General features: G+C 43.6%; 1 protein-coding gene across 1 annotated transcript in view; it reads right to left on the bottom strand.

Moving 5' to 3' along the window:
- lrp2b (low density lipoprotein receptor-related protein 2b) overlaps nucleotides 1-23,798 on the bottom strand; it is a 125,058-nt gene that overhangs the window by 64,942 nt on the left and 36,318 nt on the right. Inside the window, exons 25-43 of the mRNA XM_014158653.2 lie at nucleotides 23,438-23,634; nucleotides 23,143-23,323; nucleotides 18,143-18,391; nucleotides 17,608-17,816; nucleotides 17,117-17,301; nucleotides 16,458-16,686; nucleotides 15,854-16,031; nucleotides 14,374-14,502; nucleotides 13,892-14,058; nucleotides 12,956-13,099; nucleotides 12,598-12,707; nucleotides 12,062-12,239; nucleotides 10,389-10,602; nucleotides 9,824-10,060; nucleotides 9,460-9,651; nucleotides 7,402-7,578; nucleotides 6,690-6,985; nucleotides 5,997-6,441; nucleotides 2,650-2,815 (exon numbers count right to left, since the gene is read on the bottom strand). Of these exons, the coding sequence (XP_014014128.2) occupies nucleotides 2,650-2,815; nucleotides 5,997-6,441; nucleotides 6,690-6,985; nucleotides 7,402-7,578; nucleotides 9,460-9,651; nucleotides 9,824-10,060; nucleotides 10,389-10,602; nucleotides 12,062-12,239; nucleotides 12,598-12,707; nucleotides 12,956-13,099; nucleotides 13,892-14,058; nucleotides 14,374-14,502; nucleotides 15,854-16,031; nucleotides 16,458-16,686; nucleotides 17,117-17,301; nucleotides 17,608-17,816; nucleotides 18,143-18,391; nucleotides 23,143-23,323; nucleotides 23,438-23,634 (3,883 nt within the window). The remainder of the gene's footprint in view (nucleotides 1-2,649; nucleotides 2,816-5,996; nucleotides 6,442-6,689; nucleotides 6,986-7,401; nucleotides 7,579-9,459; nucleotides 9,652-9,823; nucleotides 10,061-10,388; nucleotides 10,603-12,061; nucleotides 12,240-12,597; nucleotides 12,708-12,955; nucleotides 13,100-13,891; nucleotides 14,059-14,373; nucleotides 14,503-15,853; nucleotides 16,032-16,457; nucleotides 16,687-17,116; nucleotides 17,302-17,607; nucleotides 17,817-18,142; nucleotides 18,392-23,142; nucleotides 23,324-23,437; nucleotides 23,635-23,798) is intronic.

Raw genomic sequence — 23,798 nt, 5'->3', positions numbered from 1 at the left:
GTTTGGAGGGTACTATGGTGTTAAATGCTGAGCTATAATCGATGAACCGCATTCTTACATAGGTGTTCCTCTTGTCCAGATGGGTTAGGGTAGTGTGATTGTGACGTCTGTGGACCTATTGGGGCGGTAAGCAAATTGGAGTGGGTCTAGGGTGTCAGGTAGGGTGGAGGTGATATGATCCTTGACTAGTCTCTCAAAGCCTTGCGAGGGTTAACACGTTTAAATGTTTTACTCACGTTGACTGCAGTGAAGGAGAGCCCGCAGGTTTTGGTAGCGGGCCGTGTCAGTGGCACTGTATTGTCCTCAAAGCGAGCAAAGAAGTTTAGTTTGTCTGGGAGCAAGACGTTGGTGTTTGCGATGGGGCTGGTTTTCTTTTTGACTCTATTTTGTCTCTATACTGACGCTTAGCTTGTTTGATTGCCTTGCGGAGGGAATAGCTACACTGTTTGTATTCGGGTCATGTTTCCGGTCACCTTGCCATGATTAAAAGCAGTGGTTTGCGCTTTCAGTTTTGCGCGTATGCTGCCATCAATCCACGGTTTCTGGTTTGGGAAGGTTTTAATAGTCACCGTGGGTACAACATCACTGATGCACTTGCTAATAAACTCGCTCACCGAATCAGCGTATACATCAATGTTGTTGTCTGAGGCTATCCGGAACATATCCCAGTCCACGTGATCGAAGCAATCTTGAAGCGTGGAATCAGATTGGTCGGACCAGCGTTGAGCAGACCTGAGCAGGGGTGTTTCCTCTTTTAGTTTCTGTTTATAGGCTGGGAGCAACAAAATGGAGTCATGGTCAGATTTGCCGAAGAGAGGGCTTTGTATGCGTCGCGGAAGTTAGAGTACAATGATCCAGAATGCTGCCAGCCCGGGTTGCGCATTTGATATGCTGATAAAATTTAGGGAGCCTTGTTTTCAGATTACCTTTGTTAAAATCCCCAGCTACAATAAATGCAGCCTCAGGATATGGGGTTTCCAGTTTACATAGAGTCCAATGAAGTTCTTTCAGGGCCGTCGAGGTGTCTTCTTGGGGGGGATATACACGGCTGTGATTATAATCGAAGAGAATTCTCTTGGTAGATAATGCGGTCAGCATTTCATTGTAAGGAATTCTAGGTCAGGTGAACAAAAGAACTTGAGTTTCTGTATGTTGTTATGATCACACCACGACTCGTTAATCATAAGGCATACACCCCCACCCTTCTTCTTACCAGACAGATGTTTGATTCTGTCAGCGCAATGTGTGAAGAAACCGGGTGGCTGTACAGACTCTGATAAGGCATCCCGAGTGAGCCATGTTTCCGTGAAACAGAGAATATTACAATCTCTGATGTCTCTCTGGAAAGCAACCCTTGCTCGGATTTCATCTACCTTGTTGTCAAGAGACTGGACATTGGCGAGTAGTATACTCGGGAGCGGTGAGCGATGTGCCCGTCTACGGAGCCTGACCAGAAGACCGCTCTGTCTGCCCCTTCTGCGCCCTGTCATTGTTTTGGGTCGTCTACTGAGATCCGATCTATTGTCCTGGGTGGTGGTCCAAACAGAGGATCCGCTTCGGGAAAGTCGTATTCCTGGTCGTAATGTTGGTAAGTTGATGTTGCTCTTATATCCAATAGTTCATCCCGACTGTATGTAATAAGACTTAAGATTTCCTGGGGTAACAGTGTAAGAAATAATACATAAAAAAACGAAATACTGCATAGTTTCTTAAGAACGCGAAGCGAGGAGGCTATCTCTGTCGGGGCCATACTTGTTTTAGAAAGTGTCTATGACAAATCAGGAGCGGTCGTTTCACTGAGCAGCTATTACAAACACAGGCTGTAAAACAGTGATCACTAAGGTCATTACAGAAAACACCAGATTGATACCCATCAGGAGAGTAGCCTTTTCTGGGTGTTTGGAGTCATACGTTGTTGGATTGATAATAATCTGAGAAAGATTTAGGGAGTCCCATTGGTTTAGGACTTGGTCAGGTGGTTTAAGCATGTCCCAGTTTAGGGCAACTAGCAGGACAAATTCAGACTTAAGGTAAGGGTATAGGAGAGAGCTCAGTGCAGGTAGGGTACAGGCCGGTGCTGATGAAGGACGATAACACCCGGCAACAGTCAAAGAGTTTTTTGGAAGTTTAATGCTTAAAACCAGCAAATCAAATTGTATGAGGAAAGACTTGGTGGAGACAACCGAGCACTGAAGGTGTTCCTTGGTAAAGATTGCCTCTCCCCCGCCTTCGGAGGATCTGTTTTGCCAAAAAAGATTATAACCAGAAAGGTTAACATCAGTGTTCAAAACACTCTTCCTTAACCACGTCTCAATAATGACCTGGATTGGAGCTGTGAACCCATACTTTCAATTGATCCATTTTAGGTAATAAGCTTCTAGTGTTAACATGCAGAAACCCCAGGCTTTTATGAGAGCAGAAATCGGTGAAGCAGATATCAGAGCACAAGTCAGAATTGGGGCTAGCAACAGTAGATGGGCCAGGGTGTACATGCATATTTCCAGATATCATCAGCAGTAATCAAAATAATTGATATTAGCGTTCCAAGAAAATTGTTCGTATCTTGCTCGAAGGACCAATTTGTGGAAAACCTGGATGGGGTTTGTAAAATTAGCGATCAATGTATGCAAACATCTCAATTGGTTTTACCCATAGCAGGGATCCACAATGATGCCAAGAGGGCGGTTGGCATGGGCTATCAAGGAGCGGTTCTGCCCGTCCACCCCCATGGCCTGGACACTTCTGTTGTAGTTGTCGGTGAAGTAAAGGCGCTTGTGAACCCAGTCATAGGCCAGCCCCTGTGGATAATTTAAATCTGAGAGAGAGAGAGAGAGAGAGAGAGAGAGAGAGAGAGAGAGAGAGAGAGAGAGAGAGAGAGAGAGAGAGAGAGAGAGAGAGAGAGAGAGAGAGAGAGAGAGAGAGAGAGAGAGAGAGAGAGGAGTCAGAGTGGGAAAAGGTGAGGATGGAGAAAACCTAAGTCACCAAGGTAACTAATACTGCAACTTATAGATGTTAACAGCTACACTCAATACTGCAACAAGACATTAAAAGGCCCAATGCAGCCGTTTTCGTAAATCAAATCATTTCTGGGTGGAAATTAAGTACCTTACTGTAATAGTTTTCCATTTAAAAATGGTCACAAATAGATTTTTTGCAAAAACAATTTCTCAAGACAGATTTTTGCTAAGACTGTCTGGAAGTAGGAAGGGGGAAACTGAATAGTATCTGTTATTGGCAGAGAGCTTTGGAAAACAAAAACATATTTTGGCATTTCTTTCATTATGCAAATGCATCATACTGGCTGTATTTCTGTATTTTGAAAGTTATATATCTTGAAAACATGATTGCTGACATGCAAAACATTTTTAGACTATATCAACAATGGACTAATGAAACAAATACCAAAATATAGTTTTAACCTAATTTACCATCTGGCTATGTCACCAGTCAAGCCAAAACTCCACCCACGCAAAACTTGCTAGTTAGAAGGTCCTATGTACACTGAACAAAAATATAAACATGTAGTGTTGGTCCTATGTTCATGAGCTGAAATAAAATATCCCCAAAATGTTCCATAAGCATAAAAAAGCTTATTTCCCCCAAAAAACTACACAGCTGTACCTTGTGCTGGGGACAATAAAAGGCCACTCTAAAATGTGCAGTTTTGTCACACAACACAATGCCACAGATGTCTCAAGTTTTGAGTGAGTGTGCAATTGGCATGCTGACTGCAGGAATGTCCACCAGAGCTGTTGCCAGAGAATTTAATGTTCATTTCTCTCCGTCTCCATCGTTGTTTTAGAGAATTTGGCAGTGCGTCTAACTGGGCCTCACAACCACACGCCACATGTAACCACATGTATGGCGTCGTGTGGGTGAGCAGTTTGCTGTTGTCAACGTTGTGAATAGAGAGCCCCATGGTGACAGAGGGGTTATTGTATGGGCAGGCATAAGCTACAGACAATGAACACATTTGCATTTTATCGATGGAAATTTTAATGCAGAGATACCGTGACAAGATCCTGAAGCCAAATGTCGTGCCATTCATCCGCCACCATCACCTCATGTTTCAGCATGATAATGCATGGCCCCATGTTGCAAGGATCTGTACACAATTCCTGATAGCTGAAAATGTCCCAATTCTTCCACGGCCTGCATACTTACCAGACATGTCACCCATTGAGCAGTTTGGGATGCTCTGGATCCCACCAGATACTTACTGGCTTTCTGATCCACACCCCTACCTGATCCACGCCCCAACCTGATCCAGACCCTTATCCACTTCCCTACCAGGTATCTGTGACCAACAGATGCATACCTGTATTCCCAGTCATGTGAAATGCATAGATTAGGGCCTAATTTATTTATTTCAATTCACTGATTTCCTTATATGAACTGTAAAATCTTTGAAATTGTTGCATGTCGTATATATTTTTATCCAAATATATTTGTTATCATTTATTTCCCTGAGCCTCCTTTTGCCATTGAAATGCTCAGTCTGATCGCATGGGCGTGTCGATACACATTTCAATATATTTACATACACAGCCCTGATTCGCGGATAGGATCGTCTAGACCAGTGGTCACCGGTCACCTACCTTTTCTGAGTCAAGATCACTTTCTGAGTCAAAACGGAAGCTGAGATCATGACTTAAAAAACGTATTAAGCCTATGCAACATTAACCAATTAAAAACAGTTATGTATCAATCAGGTTTGTGCAGTAGGCTATAGGCCAAATATATTATCACTGCATATTGGCTATGCTTGAATTGCCCTGCCAAATGTTGTTGTCCTTGGGACAATTTTGAAATTATATATATTTTTTAAATTGTATATGATCACACTGGTAATAGACAATTTGTAGTATTACTTGTGAGGCACACCTGAGTGAGCAGAATAATTCACTTTTTTTAATAGACTGATGGCCTGGATAGATAGTCTGAGGGGAGAGAGCAATGGTGAGGCTGCCTCTCACCTGACTCACCGTCCCTTTGCTCTCCCTCCCTCCACAGAGAAAAGGGAACAGTTCTCCAGTTGATGGCGAAAGTCAAGTCACACTGCATTATTTCTGCCTAATGCACCAATTCATGTTGTCACTCCTATGACCAGAGAAAGTGAAATATTCCTCGATATTAAAAAAAACATAAGCCAATAATAATAACAATGCAAGCTTATCGAAACACTTCGATATACTCATTCATTGCAGCTGCAGTGCTGGTTGTAGCGTAAATGGAAGTAGGGAGAATGCGCATTTTATGGCTTATAAAATATTGAGCAAAGTGTTGACAGTGCTGAATAACAACTTAAACATGAACTTACTCATAAAAACAGCAGCTCTTTGCTGTATTCGTTGTCTCTCTCTAGTCATGGTTTTAAATGTTTCGAAATCTCACAGTATTAACTTTTCTGAGCGTTCAAGGTTTCTTTTAACAGTCTATGACTCGAGGAAACTGTGCAGACACAGTGATCTGAGCTTTCTGATTGGCCAGCAGTAAACCTCTAGGTGCACTTGATTTGCTGTCTTGGCCTGCCGGGTAGGCGGAGTTCTACCTTCAGACACATGAAATGGTTCAAAGTTGGAGTACTTTGCCTTCCCGGTGCTATGGCTGCTGAATCAAGTGCACCTATCGCCAAGAGCGCGGAAAAAATGTATAATTGGAACGCAAATAGGAAGGCAAGGCTTTATCGTTTGGTTTTAACATAAATGTTTGGTGATTGACTAGGAATGCCTTGGAGATCGAACACTGGTCTAGACTCTACAGCCTAGCGCTTACCCTTAAAAGTAGGAGGATACATATGCAAATAAAGGATGACTGGTCATTGATCAGAATAATCAGATTGTGATGTCACAATCTGAGCTGGCTGAAATTCCAGGCATTTTTTTCCAAACTCTTATCATCATTTTCACAATTTCATCATTTCCACAATCGTTACAAAAACTGGAAAAACCATACTTTACATTGTCTTCCCCAACCCTCGGATTCACAACACTTACTGTCGGCTATGATGGCAGGAGCACCGGTAACCGTGGTGATAACATAGCCTATCCTGCTTCGGCCTATCCCCATGTACTGAGCAAAAAATATCCTCTTGTCTGCAAAGTCGAAATCCAGCGCCACCACATTATAGCCCAAGTTGATAGTAGGGTAGGGGCTAGTGTGATCGGAGGGGTCTAAACGTAAACTATTCATGGTGTAGTCCGTGGTGAATACCAGGAACTCGTCCAGACCGTAGCCGCACGACACTCCATTGTTGAGGAGCGAACCGTGGGCGCAGGCGCAAGTGGGTTGCTCCTGCTCGGGCAGGGCGAAGCAGAGCTGCTGGCAGCGCCCATTGTCCTCCTGGCACGGGTTGAAGCCCACCAGGTTGGCAGCGGTGGGCTGCACGTGGGAGTTGAAGACCACCACGTCCGTGAGCCCGTCAATGCCGTCGCGGATCACCTGGTGATGACAGTGATGTTGTTATTTCAGTCTTTGAATGTGAACGACACTATTTTGTGCTTTGTGATTTTGTGCTACTTTTGGGCAGCTTGTTGTATCAATATCTAGGAGTTGTATGTTGTGGGTTTACCCATTGCATACATTGTTGCGTACATTAATTATAATTATTTTTGTTATGTTACTTTGATATGAAATTTTTCTAAAAAGTGAAAGAGACACTAGGCAACATAAAGCTACTTCATAATCACCTCTGGCTGGGTCGTATTCGCTGGATCCTTGCTGGCCTGGAAAAGCTTCCCGAGCTTTCTATCCACCCACAACATAGAATTCCCAAATATCGACAATCCGTACGGAGCAGGGTATCGACTCCCATAACGGACAATCTCCCTCTGTGTCCCATCGGGTGCCATGCGTGAAATCATATCCAGCACATCGTCTGTCCAGTACAGGAAATCGTTGGTGTAGTCGACAGTGAGGCCGCGTGGCGATGCCAGGCTCTCGGAGGCTAACACGGTACGGTTGGCACCATCTAGCTGGGCACGTTCTAGAATAGAAAATAATACATTTGTTACACACACATTGAAAGGCACAGGGTTTAGGCACATGTTTAGGATGCAGCACCACTGGATGGAAAGCTATTTTGGGGGTTAAGGGCCTTGCTCAAGGGCACAACGGTAGTGGGAGTAATAACATCAGCAGCCATCCAGTAGCCAGTTCAATTTCCACTTTTCCTTTTGTATATTGTAAGGTGTTTTCTGACTTTATTGAACAGAGAGAGAGAGGGTGAGTGGGGAAAGATAGAGGTTGTGTCAAAGGGCAATAGGCCGGATTCAAACCTATGCCGACCCTTTAGACGTGTGCCGGAGACAGCGGCTTAGACCGCTAGACCACCCTAGGTCACTGTTCTCATCGGTAACCTTTCGGTTACTGGTCAACCTCTATAACCTCTGGACTACCTACCAATTTTGGGGTTCTGGCCTCCGTCGGCCCAGAAGAGAAAACGGAGCTTGGGGCTGACGGCCAGGTCACTGGGCCGGTCCTCAGTGGACTTGAGGAGGACCGTGCGGTAGGGGGTTTCGAGGCGGGTCACCTCCAAGTAGGTCTGGGCCTCAATAGCGTTGGTGAAGTAGAGGTTGCCTAAGGGGGAGGGAATGGGAGAAAGATAATTTTAGGGAGTGAACAACATTTACATAGAGGGATACCTGGACCTCTTTGAAATTAAAATGGATGGCACTCCCCCTGAGGACAAATATTTTTACCTGGCATAAAAAAAAAACGAAACATGTAACCCCCCCTCCAAAAAGTATTATTAAAACAAAATATCAAGGAATATTAAATCCCTTTTTAGTAGGCTATCAATGTTGCAGACGTGCTTTCTATCAAATCAACCCGTGGTTGAGAACCACTGCTCTCTGCTAGAAGGGGGCATTTACCAATTTAAGCGTTAAGGGCCGTCCACACCAAGGACGATAAATCTAACGATAAATTATACCTAACTATAAAACGTTGGAGAGCATCCACACTAGCAGAAAGTATACAGTATACTACAGTAGCCTACACCTGTCAATCAACTATCAAAGCATCCTACTGCACGCTGTAGGCCTATTAATAAGGTGATAACACAGACCATTTCAGTGCTTCAAAGTGTGTCCATTGTTATAGTGACAACTGCTAATAATATTTCAATGTAGGCTACATGTAGCTTAATGAAAATGTTAATCACATGTTGAAATTCAACAACAAACGCTGTTTAGCCAGCACATCTTTTACATCATGTCATTGATTGCCTCGTTGCTCATGTGGTTTGAAAGTGATTTCCATTTTTCTTGGACCGTCTTTCTCACCGTCTATCTGTCCTGTGCAACCATTTAATAGGCTACTTCTGTGCAACAATGGTATCATCTCTGCACTCTCTCTCCGCAACTTTGCCAATGCCTATTTTACATTCAGCAGTAGCAAGAAAGGCTTTTCGTGGAGAGAAGAAGGCTATTAGGCCTAGTATAAAAAAATGCAACAGCAAAAAAAAAACTCCTATTGTTTTTGTAGTCTATAGCTTTTCCTGGGATTTCACGAGAAGCGGAATAGCAGAGGCTTGTAGCCTATAGCCTATTGCGCACGGGAATAGCTGGAAGAGAGAGGCCAGAATTCTAAAAACAAAAAGTAATGCAATCAGTCTCTCCTTTACTTTTAGCCAAGAGAGACTGGCATGCAGAGTATATGATATTAGCCCTCTGATTAGAGTGAACCAAATAACATTTTTGTCACATGCGCCGAATACAACTGGTGTAGACTTTAGCGTGAATTCTTGCTTGCGAGCCCTTCCCAACGATGCAGAGTAAAATAGTAACACGAGGAATAAAATAAAAATACACAAGAATGGAGGTATATACAGAGAGTGCCATACAGCCTAGGCCTGATTATGCAATCATTTGGAACAGTTATGGGTCTATTCTCAACAGTTTACAAGGTCCTGAAAGTTACATTAGCAGGCTACTCATCTGGTGTATTTTGATCACACCACTGCGCAGTCTCTCTCTCTCTCTCTCTCTCTCTCTCTCCTTTCAAATTCCCAGCCAGGGGCATATTCATTACGGAAACCGTTTAACTGTTGATAACCAAACGAAAACAAACAGAGCAAAACGAGAGTTTCTATTTGTAGGTCCCTACCCGTTTCGTTCCGTTTGCTTCCGTTTAAGAAAGGTTTTGCAACAGAACCATCGTAATGAATACGCCCCAGTTCTTTTGGGTTGTACTTCAAAGATACACAGAGTCAAATTCAATACGTCAATTCCAAAATGCTGACAAATACTAACATTCAATCGATTACAAATTACATGACCCTCCCCTGGACTAAATAAAAAAATACTAACCCATCCCCCATTTATCTCCAGGTAACAATTGCATAAAGTCATTTCAAACAGTTTTGCCTGCTGGATGTGGTTTATAGATGAGGCTCTGTACCAGAACTATTTACAACTTGGAGTATGTCTCTCCACTCTTTACATCATGGATCCTAACCTGAGATCCAGTCCACAGCCATCCCTTTTATGCCACCTCGGCCGATGCCTTGGTTGACGACGGGAGTGAAGCTTCCACCGTCTGTCTGGGCCCTGAAGATCCCTCTGTAAGAGCTGGAAGTGCTGTTGTCGATCCAGTAGATGTACCTAGAGGCGACGTGAAGATCCAGCTTGTCCATCACAGAGTAAGAGTCTGCAGTGGGTAAAGACATGTTAACTTATCGAGATACTCAGTTACAGTATAAGTTAGTAACAAAGTTGGGTATAGATTCATGAAAGAGGATTCATCACAAGATGTGTTTCAGACATAGACTTAGGGTATATTTATGTCTGGTTACTTTATAATTAGAGTTAGGGTTACGTACATCCAGCAACAGGCACCATGGCCTCCGAGTGGTCGGAGCTGTTGATGTGGAAGCCTCGGATAAGTCTGGGGGTGGAGACCACTGCGTAGGAGTCGTACTGCACGCAGGTGGTGCCATCCTTGGAAGGCACTAAGCCTGTGGTGCAGACACATGTCTTCTGGCCCCCAGGCTTGGGCAAACACAGGTGGGGACAGGCCCCATTGTTGGTGCTGCAGCCGTTGGTTGTGCCGGCCGAGTCTGGGGAAGAAGATGAAGGATGAGAAATTAACTTGAGATATAATGCTTGTGTGGAACACTTTTTTTCACAAAAATCTCCCACTGACACCAACTTACATGAAAATTCAAGGACCTTTGAATCTACTGACAATCTACTTGGTGGCAAATGTACCCAATATCGGATCAGTAAAATGTTCAGTATCATACTCTACATACTGTCGCTCTCTGTTGAAAAAAGACCAGCGGACAAAGACTAGAAGGTTAGCTGGTTAGAAGGTTAGCTGGTTAGAAGGTTAGCTGGTTAGAAGGTTAGCTGGTTAGAAGGTTAGCTGTAGGTAGCCACACTCACTGTCTCGGGCGTGGACTTTGAGGGCTCGGACTCCTGTCATCCCACTCCTCAGCACCACCATGTTGGCCCCGGTGCCCTTGTCCACCCTCTCGATGACCTCGTAGTCCAGGTCGGTGTAGTAGAGATAATGCTGGTGCACTGTGAGGCCCCAGGGGTGGGACAGCTGGCTCACTATGGTCACCCTGCTGACCCCGTCCATCGTACCACACTCAATCTGTTCACAGGGAAATGGAGTGTCGAGGGATTCTGGTACATTTAGAGTTACTATGTTTCAGTTGCAACACTATTCAATAGAATTCAGTACAACCTTATTTGTGCCCTTAGGGTAATTATTACTAAGGCTAGTGGTGTTTCAGACACATACAACAACACATCAGTATATGATATGCAATAAAGTTGTGTGCACTAAATGAGAAATGATTACAACAGTGGTTGTGCGCGTCCGCGCATGTATGGCTGTCCGTCCGTCCGTCCGTGTGGTCCTTTGTAGCTCAGTTGGTACAACATGGCGTTCGTAACGACAGGGTAGTGGGTTCGATTCCCACGACCACCCATACATAAAATGTATGCACACGTAAGTCGCTTTAGCGTCTTCTAAATGGCATATATTCTCCTCAAGTTTGCAGACGACACAACAGTAGTAGGCCTGACTACCAACAATGACGAGACAGCCTACAGGGAGGATGTGAGGGGAGTGGTGCCAGGAAAATAACCTCTCCCTCAAAGTCATCAAAACAAAGGAGCTGATCTTGGACTTCAGGAAACAGCAGAGGGAGCACGCCCCTATCCACATCGACGGGACCACAGTGGAGCAGGTGGAAAGCTTCAAGTTCCACGGCGTACACATCACTGACAATCTGAAATGGTCCACCCACACAGACAGTGTGGCGAAGAAGGCGCAACAGCGCCTCTTCAACCTCAGGAGGCTGAAGAAATTTGGCTTGGCCCCTAAGACCCTAACAAACTTTTATAGATGCCCAATTGAGCGCATCCTGTCTGGCTGTATCACCGCCTGGTAAGGCAACTGTACCACCCGCAACCGCAGGGCTCTCAAGAGGGTGATGCGGTCTGCCCAACGCATCACCGGGAGCACACTGTCTGCTCTCAAGTACACCTTCAGCACCCGATGTCACAGGAAGGCCAAAAAGATCATCAAGAACATCAACCACCCAAGCCACTGCCTGTTCACCCCTCTATCATCCAGAAGGCGAGGTCAGTACAGGTGCATCAAATCTGGGACTGAGAGCCTGAAAAACCGCTTCTATCTCAAGGCCATCAGACTGTTAAATAGCCATCATTAGCTGGCTACCACCTGTTTACTCAACCCTGCACCTTAGAGGCTGCTGCCCTATATACATAGACATGGAATCACTGGCCACTTTAATAATGGAACACTAGTCACTTTAATAATGTACAGTATATAATGTATTCTATTCTACTGTATTTTAGCCAATGCCACTCCGACATTGCTCGTCCTAATATTCATTTATTTCTTAATTCCATTCTTCTACTTTTAGATTTGTGTGTATTGTTGTGAATTGTTAGATAGTACTGCACTGTTGGAGATAGGAACACAAGCATTTCACTACACCGGTAATAACATCTGCAAATATGTGTATGTGACCAATAAAATTTGATTTGATATATTTGTTTCTGTGTAACTCGGTACCCACCACTCCGGTGCTGGCTACGCCCCAGTACAGCTTGCTCATAGCGATGTCTGCGGTGATGAACCCAATGATCCCCTGGTTGATGGTGTAGAGGTTCCTCAGGTTGCCTCCATCCATGTCAGCACTGGCAACCTTAGGAGGTACGCCACTGTCTGTCCCCCGGTCTGTCCAGAACAATTTACTATCAAGCAGGAAGTCAGAAAGTGTAGTATTAATTAGTAATAGCGTTAGTATTAATCCACTGATGATGACATGGAATGAAGACTAACTAACAATTCAAAATATATGTCTGGTGTTGTCGTTGATTTTCCTTATAAGGTTATGAAACGCTTGGTACAATGTTGGTATAAAGTCACATTGATTATTTGATTTCCTAAATAGATCAGTAGCCAACAAACTGTACAGTATTATTACTTGACAATTAAACATACACACGCAGGACGGCACACACACATACAGTACTACTTGTTTGTCAGTATTACATTGATTTAGTTGTATCCTTTGTAACTAGTAACAATGATACACAGATGAGTGTTTACCCTCTGGCTGGGTCCAGGGCTATTCCAATAGGCTCCCCTGCTCCCTCTAGCTTCCCTGTGTTTGTGATGAGGGTCTTCCTGTAGAGTTGAACTCCATCCACACGAATGACCTACAGTAGATGAGAAACTTGCTATATCATGTTAAATTAATACATTATAACCACGTTACTACGAATGCAGTTAAAAGATGACATTATGCAAAGTAAAGAGATATAGTCACAATTAGCGTGAAACTACTCAGTTATCATCTCTAGATTGGATCCAATAACACCTTAAGCCAAGTAATGATATTGTATTTCTACAAAAGCAAGTCAGATATAGTCTATACATCATTTACAATGAGGACATGATACGCTACCTCTATTGCTTTATTAGTTGGATTAGTGTAGTACATCGTGCGAGTTATCCAATCAAAAGCCAGACCAGAGGGCGAGCCAATGATTGCAGATGGAGCAAACAGAGTCCTATTGGTTCCATCAGTTTTCACCCTGTAAATGGAGCTCTGAGAGTGGGAGACAGCAAACAATTAACTTATATTAGACTCGAATCCAGACTTGAAATAAGTGAATTTTGGGGTGCTGGGTTCTAACTTGAAATATCCTTATCCATGTTACCATATTAGAACTGGGTGCATGTAAATCTACTAAGTGAGAAAGGGGAGCCCAGAAAATGTACATTCTGTCGGAACATGTTATTGTCAAATCTCATGTATCCTACGGAGAGAGGGAAAGAGTAACAGTCTGGTTTCAGTCACTGATAAGGTTGTATAGCCGTGGATTAGGGAGAAGTGAGGAATGTGGGCCGAGGTCAGGTCAGATGTCATAGGACTGTTCCTGCTCACTACATACACACATAGGAGGCAAGGCCGTGACTACACCCATGAGAGGAACCACTTAAGTTCCTGCCCAGCAACAGATGTATTGGCTGTCTAGATGTGCAAGAAGTTGACTCTGCCCAGTAGAGGGTATAAATATATGTACTTGTGTAACATGTCTTTGTCTTTTCAGCTGTTGGACCCAGTGGGTGAATAAACTTGGTTTAAGCATTTTCCTAGTCGTCCGATTGAGTTTTTACTCTTTGTCAGAACATGGTTAAAGTTTAAAGGTTAAAAATGGTTAAAGTTGCAAAATTCAGGGTAACCGTCCCATTTTTCCCCCCAGAAATCCTGGTTGGAGGATTCCAGATTCTCTGCTTATTCCTGCCCTATTACGGGAATCTCACAACCAGGATTTCTGGAAAACCTGGAAATTTAAAATGGTAGTGGCTTATTTACTGTGAGCAACTTGTCACTCACCGAGTCCTGCACCCAATAGACAAACTGCTCCTGGTCGTCAAAGTCAATGTCCCGCCCCTGGGTGATGCCAGACACGGGTGCCATGGCGTTATTGGAGGGGTCGGCCGGGTCCACAGGGATGCCGAAGATCACAGTCTCCTTCACCACCATCAGGAACGGAGTGTCATCTGAGGTAGAGACAGAGTAGGATAGAAAGGGATGAGGTGGAGTTGAGTGGAATAGAATTGAATAGAATATGAAAGAGACAAGCAAGACAGAAAAGCAAAATCAACCATTGTTTTTTTCTGATGTTATGACAAATACATAACACATTTGCCTTCATACAGAATAGTATAAATCAGAGTGGTATAGAAACAAAATACAATTGATTAGGAATAGAAAAAATCCCTTGTACTGTACTATGACAGCAATAATTAATCAGGTCAAATGGATGAGTTAAGAGGGATGCTACAAGCCTATCATTAGAGCTGCTGTTAGGGTACCTTTGATGCAGGTGCGCCCATCACTGTTGAGGTTCCAGCCAGACTGGCAGTGGCAGGTGTAGTACCTGGGCCTAAAGCCAGACAGTAGGCACAGCTGACTGCACAGGTGCTCCGCGCATGGGTTGATTGCTGCATAGTGGAAAACAATGGAACAATAATGTCAATGGAACTGTAAAGTAATGCTTTATCCACTACTAGTGCTGAGTGATTAGTGCTTTTTGAGGTCAGTTCGGTTTCGGTTCGATTATGAAAAAATAATCACGGTGTCACGTCCTGACCAGTATAGAGGATTATTTGTATTATTTGGTCAGGGCGTGGCAGAGGTATGTTTGTTTTGTATGGTGGTTTTTTTGTGTATAGCTTAGAGGGGTGTGTTATTTATGTGTTCCGGGGTTTTGTGGTGTATGTTTTAGTATGAGTAGGTTCTAGGTTAAGTTTTCTATGTGCAGGTTTGGTTGCTGGACTCTCAATTGGAGGCAGGTGTTTCTAGTTGCCTCTGATTGGGAGTCCTATAAGTAGGTGTGTTTTTTGTTTGTCACTTCTGGGTAGTTGTATGTTAGCACTGCTTTTGTTTCGCCTGCTACACTGTTCCTGTCGTGAGTTTTGTTTATAGGTTTTTTCCTCGTGGTCACATTTAAAATAAATGATGATGAGCACGCAATCCGCTGCATATTGGTCCACTTTGTCCGACAGCGATTTCAACATATCTTCTGACGAAGAGAAGCGTGACACACGGTTTTCGATTTTGGTTTTGATTATACTTTTTTTTACTTTAAATGCTTAGGCATTACATTTATGTTGGTTGAATGCTGTAACACAGAATAAAACAATTAATAAAAGTCCAATTATGGTAGTGGCTGCCCATTACTGCTTATTACTTATTAACCATCATTTATTCACATTACTTTACTTTAATAAAATATTTCAGTTGTTGTGTATATTACATTTGATTACTTTATTATTTCATTTCCAAGTGCGGTCTGACAAAAGCACTGTTTTAGTAGTTCTTCAAAGTAAATAAGGCTAAATACCAACTACCAACCACTTATATCATGTATTTTCAGGTAGAGATACCTCACAAAGCTCTCTATCCGTCTCGCTTGTGCCTTCTTCTGTCACTTCTCTCCATCTCAGACTGGACAATGAGGTGCGCAGTGGTTTATGGTTATAGTTCATTATCCCATTTTCTGCGCTAAACTCGTAGAACTCCCTACTACAACGCACAGTTCAGGCCTGATCTGATTTAGTTCTAGAGAAACTGCGCATTGCGCTCACAAAAATAAAAGAACGAAATGGAATTCAATTACTTTAACTGACATCATTCAATAACCAGAATTGATTTGAATTGTTCAGCACTATCCACTATAAACAAATAGTAAGTTTGAATGTTACCCGCTGGTTGTTAGAATGTTATCCAGAATTTGTTGGAACAGTACCTACTGTTTGTTTGAATGTTATCTGGATGTTGTTTGAACGTTACCTGCTGGTTGTTTGATGGGGTGGTCCATGACAATGCCCAAGGGCTGGTAGACGTTGGTGATCATGGTGGTCGTGTTTCCCCCGTGGAACTTGTTGGTCCTCAGGACCTGGTAAGTATAGCGCTCCGACCAGTAGATGTGGTCCTCGAAGATGGTCATACCGTGGGGGTGTTGAAGAACCTACAGAGAGGTAGGGGGAAGGACAGAGTGGTGGAGAAACTGGGATTTATAAAGGATAGAAGGCTGACACTTTACTTAAAGCCAACGTGTTCAACCCTTTATTACATGTTATAGTTTGAGCCTTTATAATGTCTTATTATACAACTTATCATGTATTTATATAGCAGTTACTTAGCCACAAACATGTGATGATACTAAGACATTATAAAGGGTCATAAATGCTTATGCTTAAGTCTTACGATGCATTCATTATAACAGCCTTACAATGCATTACCGTCTGCATTAAGTGTTACCAATGAATACGATACTGTAGGAAGTAGTGCCATGAGAACAAATGATTCATGGGCCCTTACAATAAGAATAAGATACTAGTGTACAGTGTACATTTTAGGACAACCTCAGCCTGCAGGTTTTACCCATGCTCACCATATCACTGGCCATGACCTGGAAGCGGTTGTTGCCGTTGTAATCGCAGTAGTCGATGTACTTGAGGTAGGCGTCAGCAAAGTAGACCCGGCGCGTGGTGTAGTCCAGGGCCAGACCGTTGGGCCAGTAGAGCTTGGTGGTGACAATGGCCTGTCTCCCGGTGCCGTCCATGTAGGCCATCTCTATCCTCGGGTTCTGACCCCAGTCTGACCAGAACATTACGTTGGTGCTGGGGAAGGTCAAATGCCAAATCAATTATGATACATTTTTTTTACCTTTGCTGTGCTGTGATTTTGCAGTGAATAAGGTAGATGTCGATAACTCAACAGAGAGAAAAAGAATGCACAATAATGATTCAAAAAACATCATGTAAGGTAAAATGCAGTGGTGCTAGAAAATTTTGCAATTCTTTATTTGAAGGTTTCCTAAAAAGGGTCAGCATAACACATTCATAAGCAGTAATTAAGTATCTTAATTAATTAAGTAATTCATAATTTGAGCATTTGTTGACAGGAATTTAATGAATTATTGTCTACTGCTCATGAATGTGCTATGTATGGTTAATGAATGTGCTAGAAAATCCTTATGTAGGTACCTTTCAGTGTTACTGATCATTCAATCATTGCTGTGTTCCTATTGTTAGCAGTGAAAGACCTTACTGGTTTCGGGGGTCCAGAGCCAGTCCACGGGGGCTGGTGACGTTCTTGGTGAGGAGAACCTTCCTGAAGCGGCCGTCCAGAGTGGACACCTCGATGTTCTCCATCACCGAGTCGGTCCAGTAAAGGTTCCTCGCCACCCAGTCCACAGCTATGCTCTCCGGTACCATTAGACCAGTGGAGAACACCTAGAACCACAGAAGAACAAAGTGTGGTATAATAGAACACTGTAGACCATAGTGGAGTTCAATTTCATGTGTTTGAAATCTTGCCGTTACAACACACAGTATTTTGGAGTTTCAGCACGTCATATAGGTCATACTGTTATATTGTGTTAATATGGATGAAATATTAAGAATCATAATAAGGCACAGCATTCTGATGTATATTAAATAACTATATTTGTTATTAAAAACAGGACGAAGGCATTTTCTTGGAGCAACAACCAAAAAAATAACCATCATTCAGCGTGTTCCTAACGCATGTTCTCAGACCTCTCGTCTGTCCGTGCCGTTCTGAAAGGAGGTAAAGATCTTCTTCAGCGAGGCGTCGGCCCAGTAGATTCTGCCGGTCAAGCGGTCAAAGTCAACGGTCACGATGTCGGAACCGCTGACCACAGGGTGGATGAGGGGCGGTCGGAGGTTGACTTTGTTGGAGATGATCTGACTGCGCTTGGCAACTAGGAGCGTGGCTGCTGTGGGGTCTGCGGGTAAACCAATAAGTAGGAAATACAAGAAAAGTATTTCACAATAGATTACAGGGAGTTAGCGTTTAGATTTATACCAATATATTGTAATAAAAATATTTGCTAACATTACATGGCTAAAATGTTTCCATAACAATATCTTACTTAGTATTCGCCAATAAAAACTATTGGGATTCGTTTTTTTTTTTTTTACTGTAATGTCAAAATAATCACATCACTTTCACCTCAAAATTATAAAGATAAATATATTCTTTCGAAGTGCAATTTCCCCCCCCAAAAAATAGCAATGAACGAACAGCTAAAATGTCAGCTTGCACCCTTACCGGTGGCTTTGCAGGAGCGACTATCGGCCTCTAGTATGTAGCCGTCTGAGCAGGAGCAGCGGAAGGAGCCTCTCTCGTTGTAGCACTGCTGGCTACACCAGCCTGGGATGGAACACTCGTCGATGTCGTCGCAGGTCTTGGAGTCGTTGAGGAGCTGGTAGCCTGGTTGACAGGTACACTCTGCTCCGAAAGGACCCTGGATACAGCCGTCACTGCAGCCCCCGTTGTTCAATGCACAGTCCTCCTGGTCTATGGAGGAACAAACACAGAGGCATGTTTATTGTTCACCTGCTCAGGGACAGTAGATATAAATGACCTGTTTAGCTAAATCTAGTACAATGCATCACATTTCTCCATGAGAGTTATGTTTTAATTACAGTATGTGTCCCTGTTAAATAAACGTAATATTTAAACATATTAAATGTTAGACCAAAAGTATCTGGACACCTGCTCGTCAAACATCTCATTCTAAAATCATGGGCATTAATATGGAGTTGGTCCACCCTTTGCTGCTCTAACAGCCTCCACTCTTCTGGGAAGGCTTTCCACTAGATGTTGGAACATTGATGCGTGGACTTGCTTCCATTCAGTCACAAGAGCATTAGTGAGGTCAGGCACTGATGTTGGGCGATTAGGCCTGGCTCGCTGTCGGCGTTCCAAATCATCCCAAATGTGTTCGATCAGGTTGAGGTCAGGGCTCTAAGCAGGCCAGTCAAGTTCTTCCACACAGATCTCGACAAATCATTTCTGTATGGACCTCACTATGTGCACAGAGGCATTGTCATGCTGAAACAGGAAAGGGTCTTTCCCAAACTGTTGCCACAAAGTTGGAAGCACAGAATCGTCTAGAATGTCATTGTATGCTGTAGTGTTAAAATTCCCCTTCACTGGAACTGATGGGCCTAGCCCGAACCATGAAAAACAGCCCCAAACCATTACAGTTTGCACTATGCATTCGGGCAGGTAGCATTCTCCTGGCATCTGCCAAACCCAGATTCTTACGTCGGACTGCCAGATGGTGAAGCGTGATTCTTCACTCCAGAGAACGCGTTTCCACCACTCCAGCCGACGCTTGGCTTTGCGCATGGTGATCTTAGGCTTGTGTACGGCTGCTCAGCCGTGGAAACCCATTTCATGAAGCTCCTGACGAACAGTTATTGTGCTGCCGTTGCTTCCAGAGGCAGTTTGGAACTCGGTAGGGAGTGTTGCAACCGAAAACAGACAATTTCTACGCGCTTCAGCAATCGGCGGTCCCATTCTGTGAGCTTGTGTGGCCCACCACTTTGCGGCTGAGCCGTTGTTGCTCCTAGAAGTTTCCACTTCACAATAACAGCACTTACAGTTGACTGTGGCAGCTCTAGCAGAGCAGAAATTTGACGAACTGACTTGTTGGAAAGGTGGCATCCTATGACGGTGAAAAGTCACTGAAAAAGCCACTGAGCTCTTCAGTAAGACCATTCTACTGCCAATGTTTGTCTATGGAGATTTCATGGCTGTGTGCTCGGTTTTATACACCTGTCAGCAACGGGTGTGGCTGAAATCCACTAATTGAAATCCACTAATTTGAAGGTGTGTCCACATACTTCTGCATATATAGTGTATGTTGTCACATGTTAAAGTCACACTAGTACCACTAATACTTATTGCATGGCACCCTCACCTAACATGGACAGACTAAAACAAGTCTTCACTCAACATCCGTGGCAGTTATATCACATGTCAATCTTAACATCAACACTGAAGGTGCAAGTCAATATACCCTAGGGAAGGGGAGAGAACACGTAACGTGACCTTTCAAGAGACAGGTCAGTAATGTCTATTTACACCCCATCACTTGTCTTGTTGAGCAATTTCTTTCATTTTGTATTTTTCATGTTCAAATGAATACAACTGTAATCACCGAAACAGACAGGCAAAGTCAGAGACAACTGCGTGTAACATCATTGTCAGCTTGACTAAGACCTTCAGGTAGTGCTGAGCATTTTTAAACAACTAATTAACCTATGTCAGTTCAATTATTTGAATACCATTTATTTAAAAAAATATATATTGTGAGCTCAATGCTCAGTTTCTCTAGAAATAAATCAGATCAAGCCCGAACTGTGCGATGTACACTGAACAAAAATAAACGCAACATGCAACAATTTCAAAGATTTTACTGAGTTAAAGTTCATAAAAGGAAATCAGTCAATTGAAATACATTCATTAAGCACTAATCTATGGATTTCACATGACTGGGAATACAGATATGCATCTGTTGGTCACAGATATCTTTTAAAAAAGTAGGGGCGTGGATCAGAAAACCAGTCAGTATCTGGTGTGACCACCATTTGACTCATGCAGCGCGACACATCTCATTGGCATAGAGTTGATCAGGCAGTTTATTGCGGCCTGTGGAATGTTGTCCCACTCCTCTTCAATGCCTTTGCGAAGTTGCTGAATGTTGGCGGGAACTGGAACACGCTGTCGTACACTGTCACGTCCTGACCAGTAAAGGGGTCATTTGTCATTGTAGTATGGTCAGGGCGTGGCAGAGGGTGTTGTTTTTGTGTGTTTTGGGGTTGGTTTGTTTCATGGGGATTTGTTCTAGTTTTCATTTTCTATGTTCATTTTCTATGTGTGGCCGAGTATGGTTTCCAATCAGAGGCAGGTGTCTTTCGTTGTCTCTGATTGGAAGCCATACTTAGGCAGCCTGTTTTTTCCTTTGGGTTTGTGGGTGGTTGTTTTTTCGTATAGTCCGTGTACCTTACGGAACTGTCGATTGTCGTTTTGTTATTTTTGTTTAAGTGTTCACTTTATACGTTATTAAAAGAAGATGAGCACTCAACACGCTGCGCTTTGGTCTAATCCTTTCGACGCTTATGACATACACGTTGATTTAAAGAACCCCAAACATGCTCAATGGGTGGCATGTCTGGTGAGTATACAGGCCATAGAAGAACTGGGATATTTTCAGCTTCCAGAATTGTGTACAGACATGGGGCCATGCATTATCATACTGAAACATGAGGTGATGGTGACGGATGAATGGCACGACAATGGGCCTCATGATCTCATCACGGTAAGTCTGTGCATTCAAATTGCCATCGATAAAATGCAATCTTAGCTGATGCCTGCCCTACCATAACCCCACCGCCACCATTGGGCACTCTGTTCACAACATTGACATCAGAAAACCGCTCGCCCACACGACACCATACTCGCTTTCTGCCATCTGCCCGGTACAGTTGAAACTGGGATTCATCCGTGAAGAGCACACTTCTCCAGTGTGCCATTGGCCATCGAAGGTGAGCATTTACCCACTGAAGTTGGTTACTACGCCGAACTGCAGTCAGGTCGAGATCCTGGGAGGACGACGAGCACGCAGATGAGCTTCTCGGAGACGGCTTTGTGCAGAAATGATTTGGTTGTGCAAACCCACAGTTTCATCAACTGTTGGGGTGGCGGTCTCAGACGATCCTGCAGGTGATGAAGCCGGATGTAGAGGTCCTGTGCTGGCGTGGTTACATGTGGTCTGCGGTTGTGATTCTCTGAAACGACGTTGGAGACGCCTTATGGTAGCGAAATTAACATTAAATTCTCTGGCAATAGCTCTGGTGGATATTCCTGCAGCATGCCAATTGCATGTTCCCTCAAAACTTTGTGGCATTGTGTTGTGTGACCGAAATGCACATTTTAGAGTGGCCTTTTGTTGTTCCCCAGCACAAGGTGCACCTGTGTAATGATCATGCTGATTAGTCAGATTCTTATGATATGACACACCTTTTAGGTGGATGGATCATTTTGGAAAAGGAGAAATGCTCACTAAAAGGGATGTAATGAATTTGTGTGCAACATTTTAAAGAAAAAAGCTTTTTGTACATCTTTTATTTCAGGTCACGAAACAGGGGACCAACACGTTAATATTTTTGTTCAGTGTGGTAGTGAGTTGTAGTTTCCAACAGGCATATATTCTACATAGTTTAGCGCAGAAAATGTGGTAATTTTGATTTCAATTGAATTAACTACAATGCCCATACTCCATTGCGAGTCTACTTGTGCGGTCTGTGTGGGGCAGACACATAGAGAGAGAGAAAAGATAGAAGAATGCATAAATAAAACAAATTTAATGCACAGAACTGAAATATTTTATAAAAGTAATGTGAATAAATTATGGTTAATACAGTATTACTTATAAAAGTCATATCACTTAGTGATAAGCAGTAATGGGCTGTCACTACCCTCATGGGACTTTAATTAATACTTTTATTCTGTGTTGTTACAGCATTCAACCTACATAATGCATAGTAAATGTAAATGTAAAAGAAAATTCTGTGATTATATTTTAATCTAACCGAAACCGAACCGAACTCAAAAAGCATTCATCTCTCAGCAACTACCTTCAGGTCAAAACTTTGCACATTAACACTGCGGGAGCACTCAACAGTGTGCAGGTATGTTTCATAGTGACTTCACTTGTGTACCTGAAAGTTATTACATGTCATACACTACTTGTAAACTAGAAACGTCCTTGTCACTGTCACGACTCCTACCGTAGGTGGCTCCCCCTCCTGTTGGGGTGGCGCTCGGCGGTCGTCGTCGCCGGCCTACTAGCTGCCACTGATTCCCTTTTCCCCCTTTTCGTTTATTGTGTGCACCTGTTTTTGGTTTGGGCTGATTAGCTGGGCTATTTTAGCCAGGAGGCCCGCCTGCTCTGTGTGAAAGATTATTTATTTGCTGTATTGCTTGTGTATGCACGCTCATTTGTATTTTAGATTATTTATTTGCTGTATTGCTTGTGTATGCACGCTCATTTGTATTTTGAGGTGCGAGTGCGTATGTTGCGCCGACCTGTTTTTGTCCCATGTGTTTGGGCACGTTGGTTTTTGTGTGCGCTCTAGTTCGCTGTTGGGGCGGCTTGTGTTTTGCCGTTGTGTGTTGAATAAATAACACTACCCTGCATTCTCTGCCTCCTGCTCCTGACTCTGCACCCACTACGCCCTAGCGTTACAGTCACTCACTGCAGAGGGGTGACTCATCAGCTCCATTGGGACAGTCCCGCTGTCCGTCGCACACCTTCCCTAGGACGATGCACACCTGGCCGGTGGGGCACAGCCACTGGCCTGAGGGGCACATGAAAGGAGGCGTGGGGCAGTTCTGCTCATCGCTCATGTCCCTGCAGTCGTTGTCGCCGTCGCACACCTGATAATAACAATGACCACAATGGAAACAAGTCGATACACTCCCGTGTGTTTAGAATTTGTCTAATCAAAATTAATGAATTCACTTGTTTCATTCACTCACACACTCACTCACCCAGCTCGGAGAGATGCAGTTGCCGTTGGCGCACTGGAAATAGTTGATGTGGCATGTTACAGGCGGGCACGAGTTGTGTTCGTCAGAGCCGTCCTCGCAGTCGTGGTGCCCGTCACACTCCCACTCGTCGGGCACGCACAGGCCGTCCGTCTGGCACTGGAACTCATCATTGTGGCAGAGGCCAGGTCCTCGCGTGGCTGCAGACGTAAGAAATGAACACGTTGATTGAGGAGTCCATTAAGGACATTGGAGGGCAGAATATGATACAATTAATATATGATTAAATCTCAGATAAGCATAAATATTTGGCTTGATAAGTCCTTGCAATAAAATTAGAACACAGCATTACTCAAAGTTAGGA

This window comes from Salmo salar, chromosome ssa19 (assembly GCF_905237065.1).
Source record: "Salmo salar chromosome ssa19, Ssal_v3.1, whole genome shotgun sequence".
NCBI classification, from domain to species: Eukaryota; Metazoa; Chordata; class Actinopteri; order Salmoniformes; family Salmonidae; genus Salmo; species Salmo salar.
This window is presented reverse-complemented; position numbering and strand designations above follow the sequence as displayed.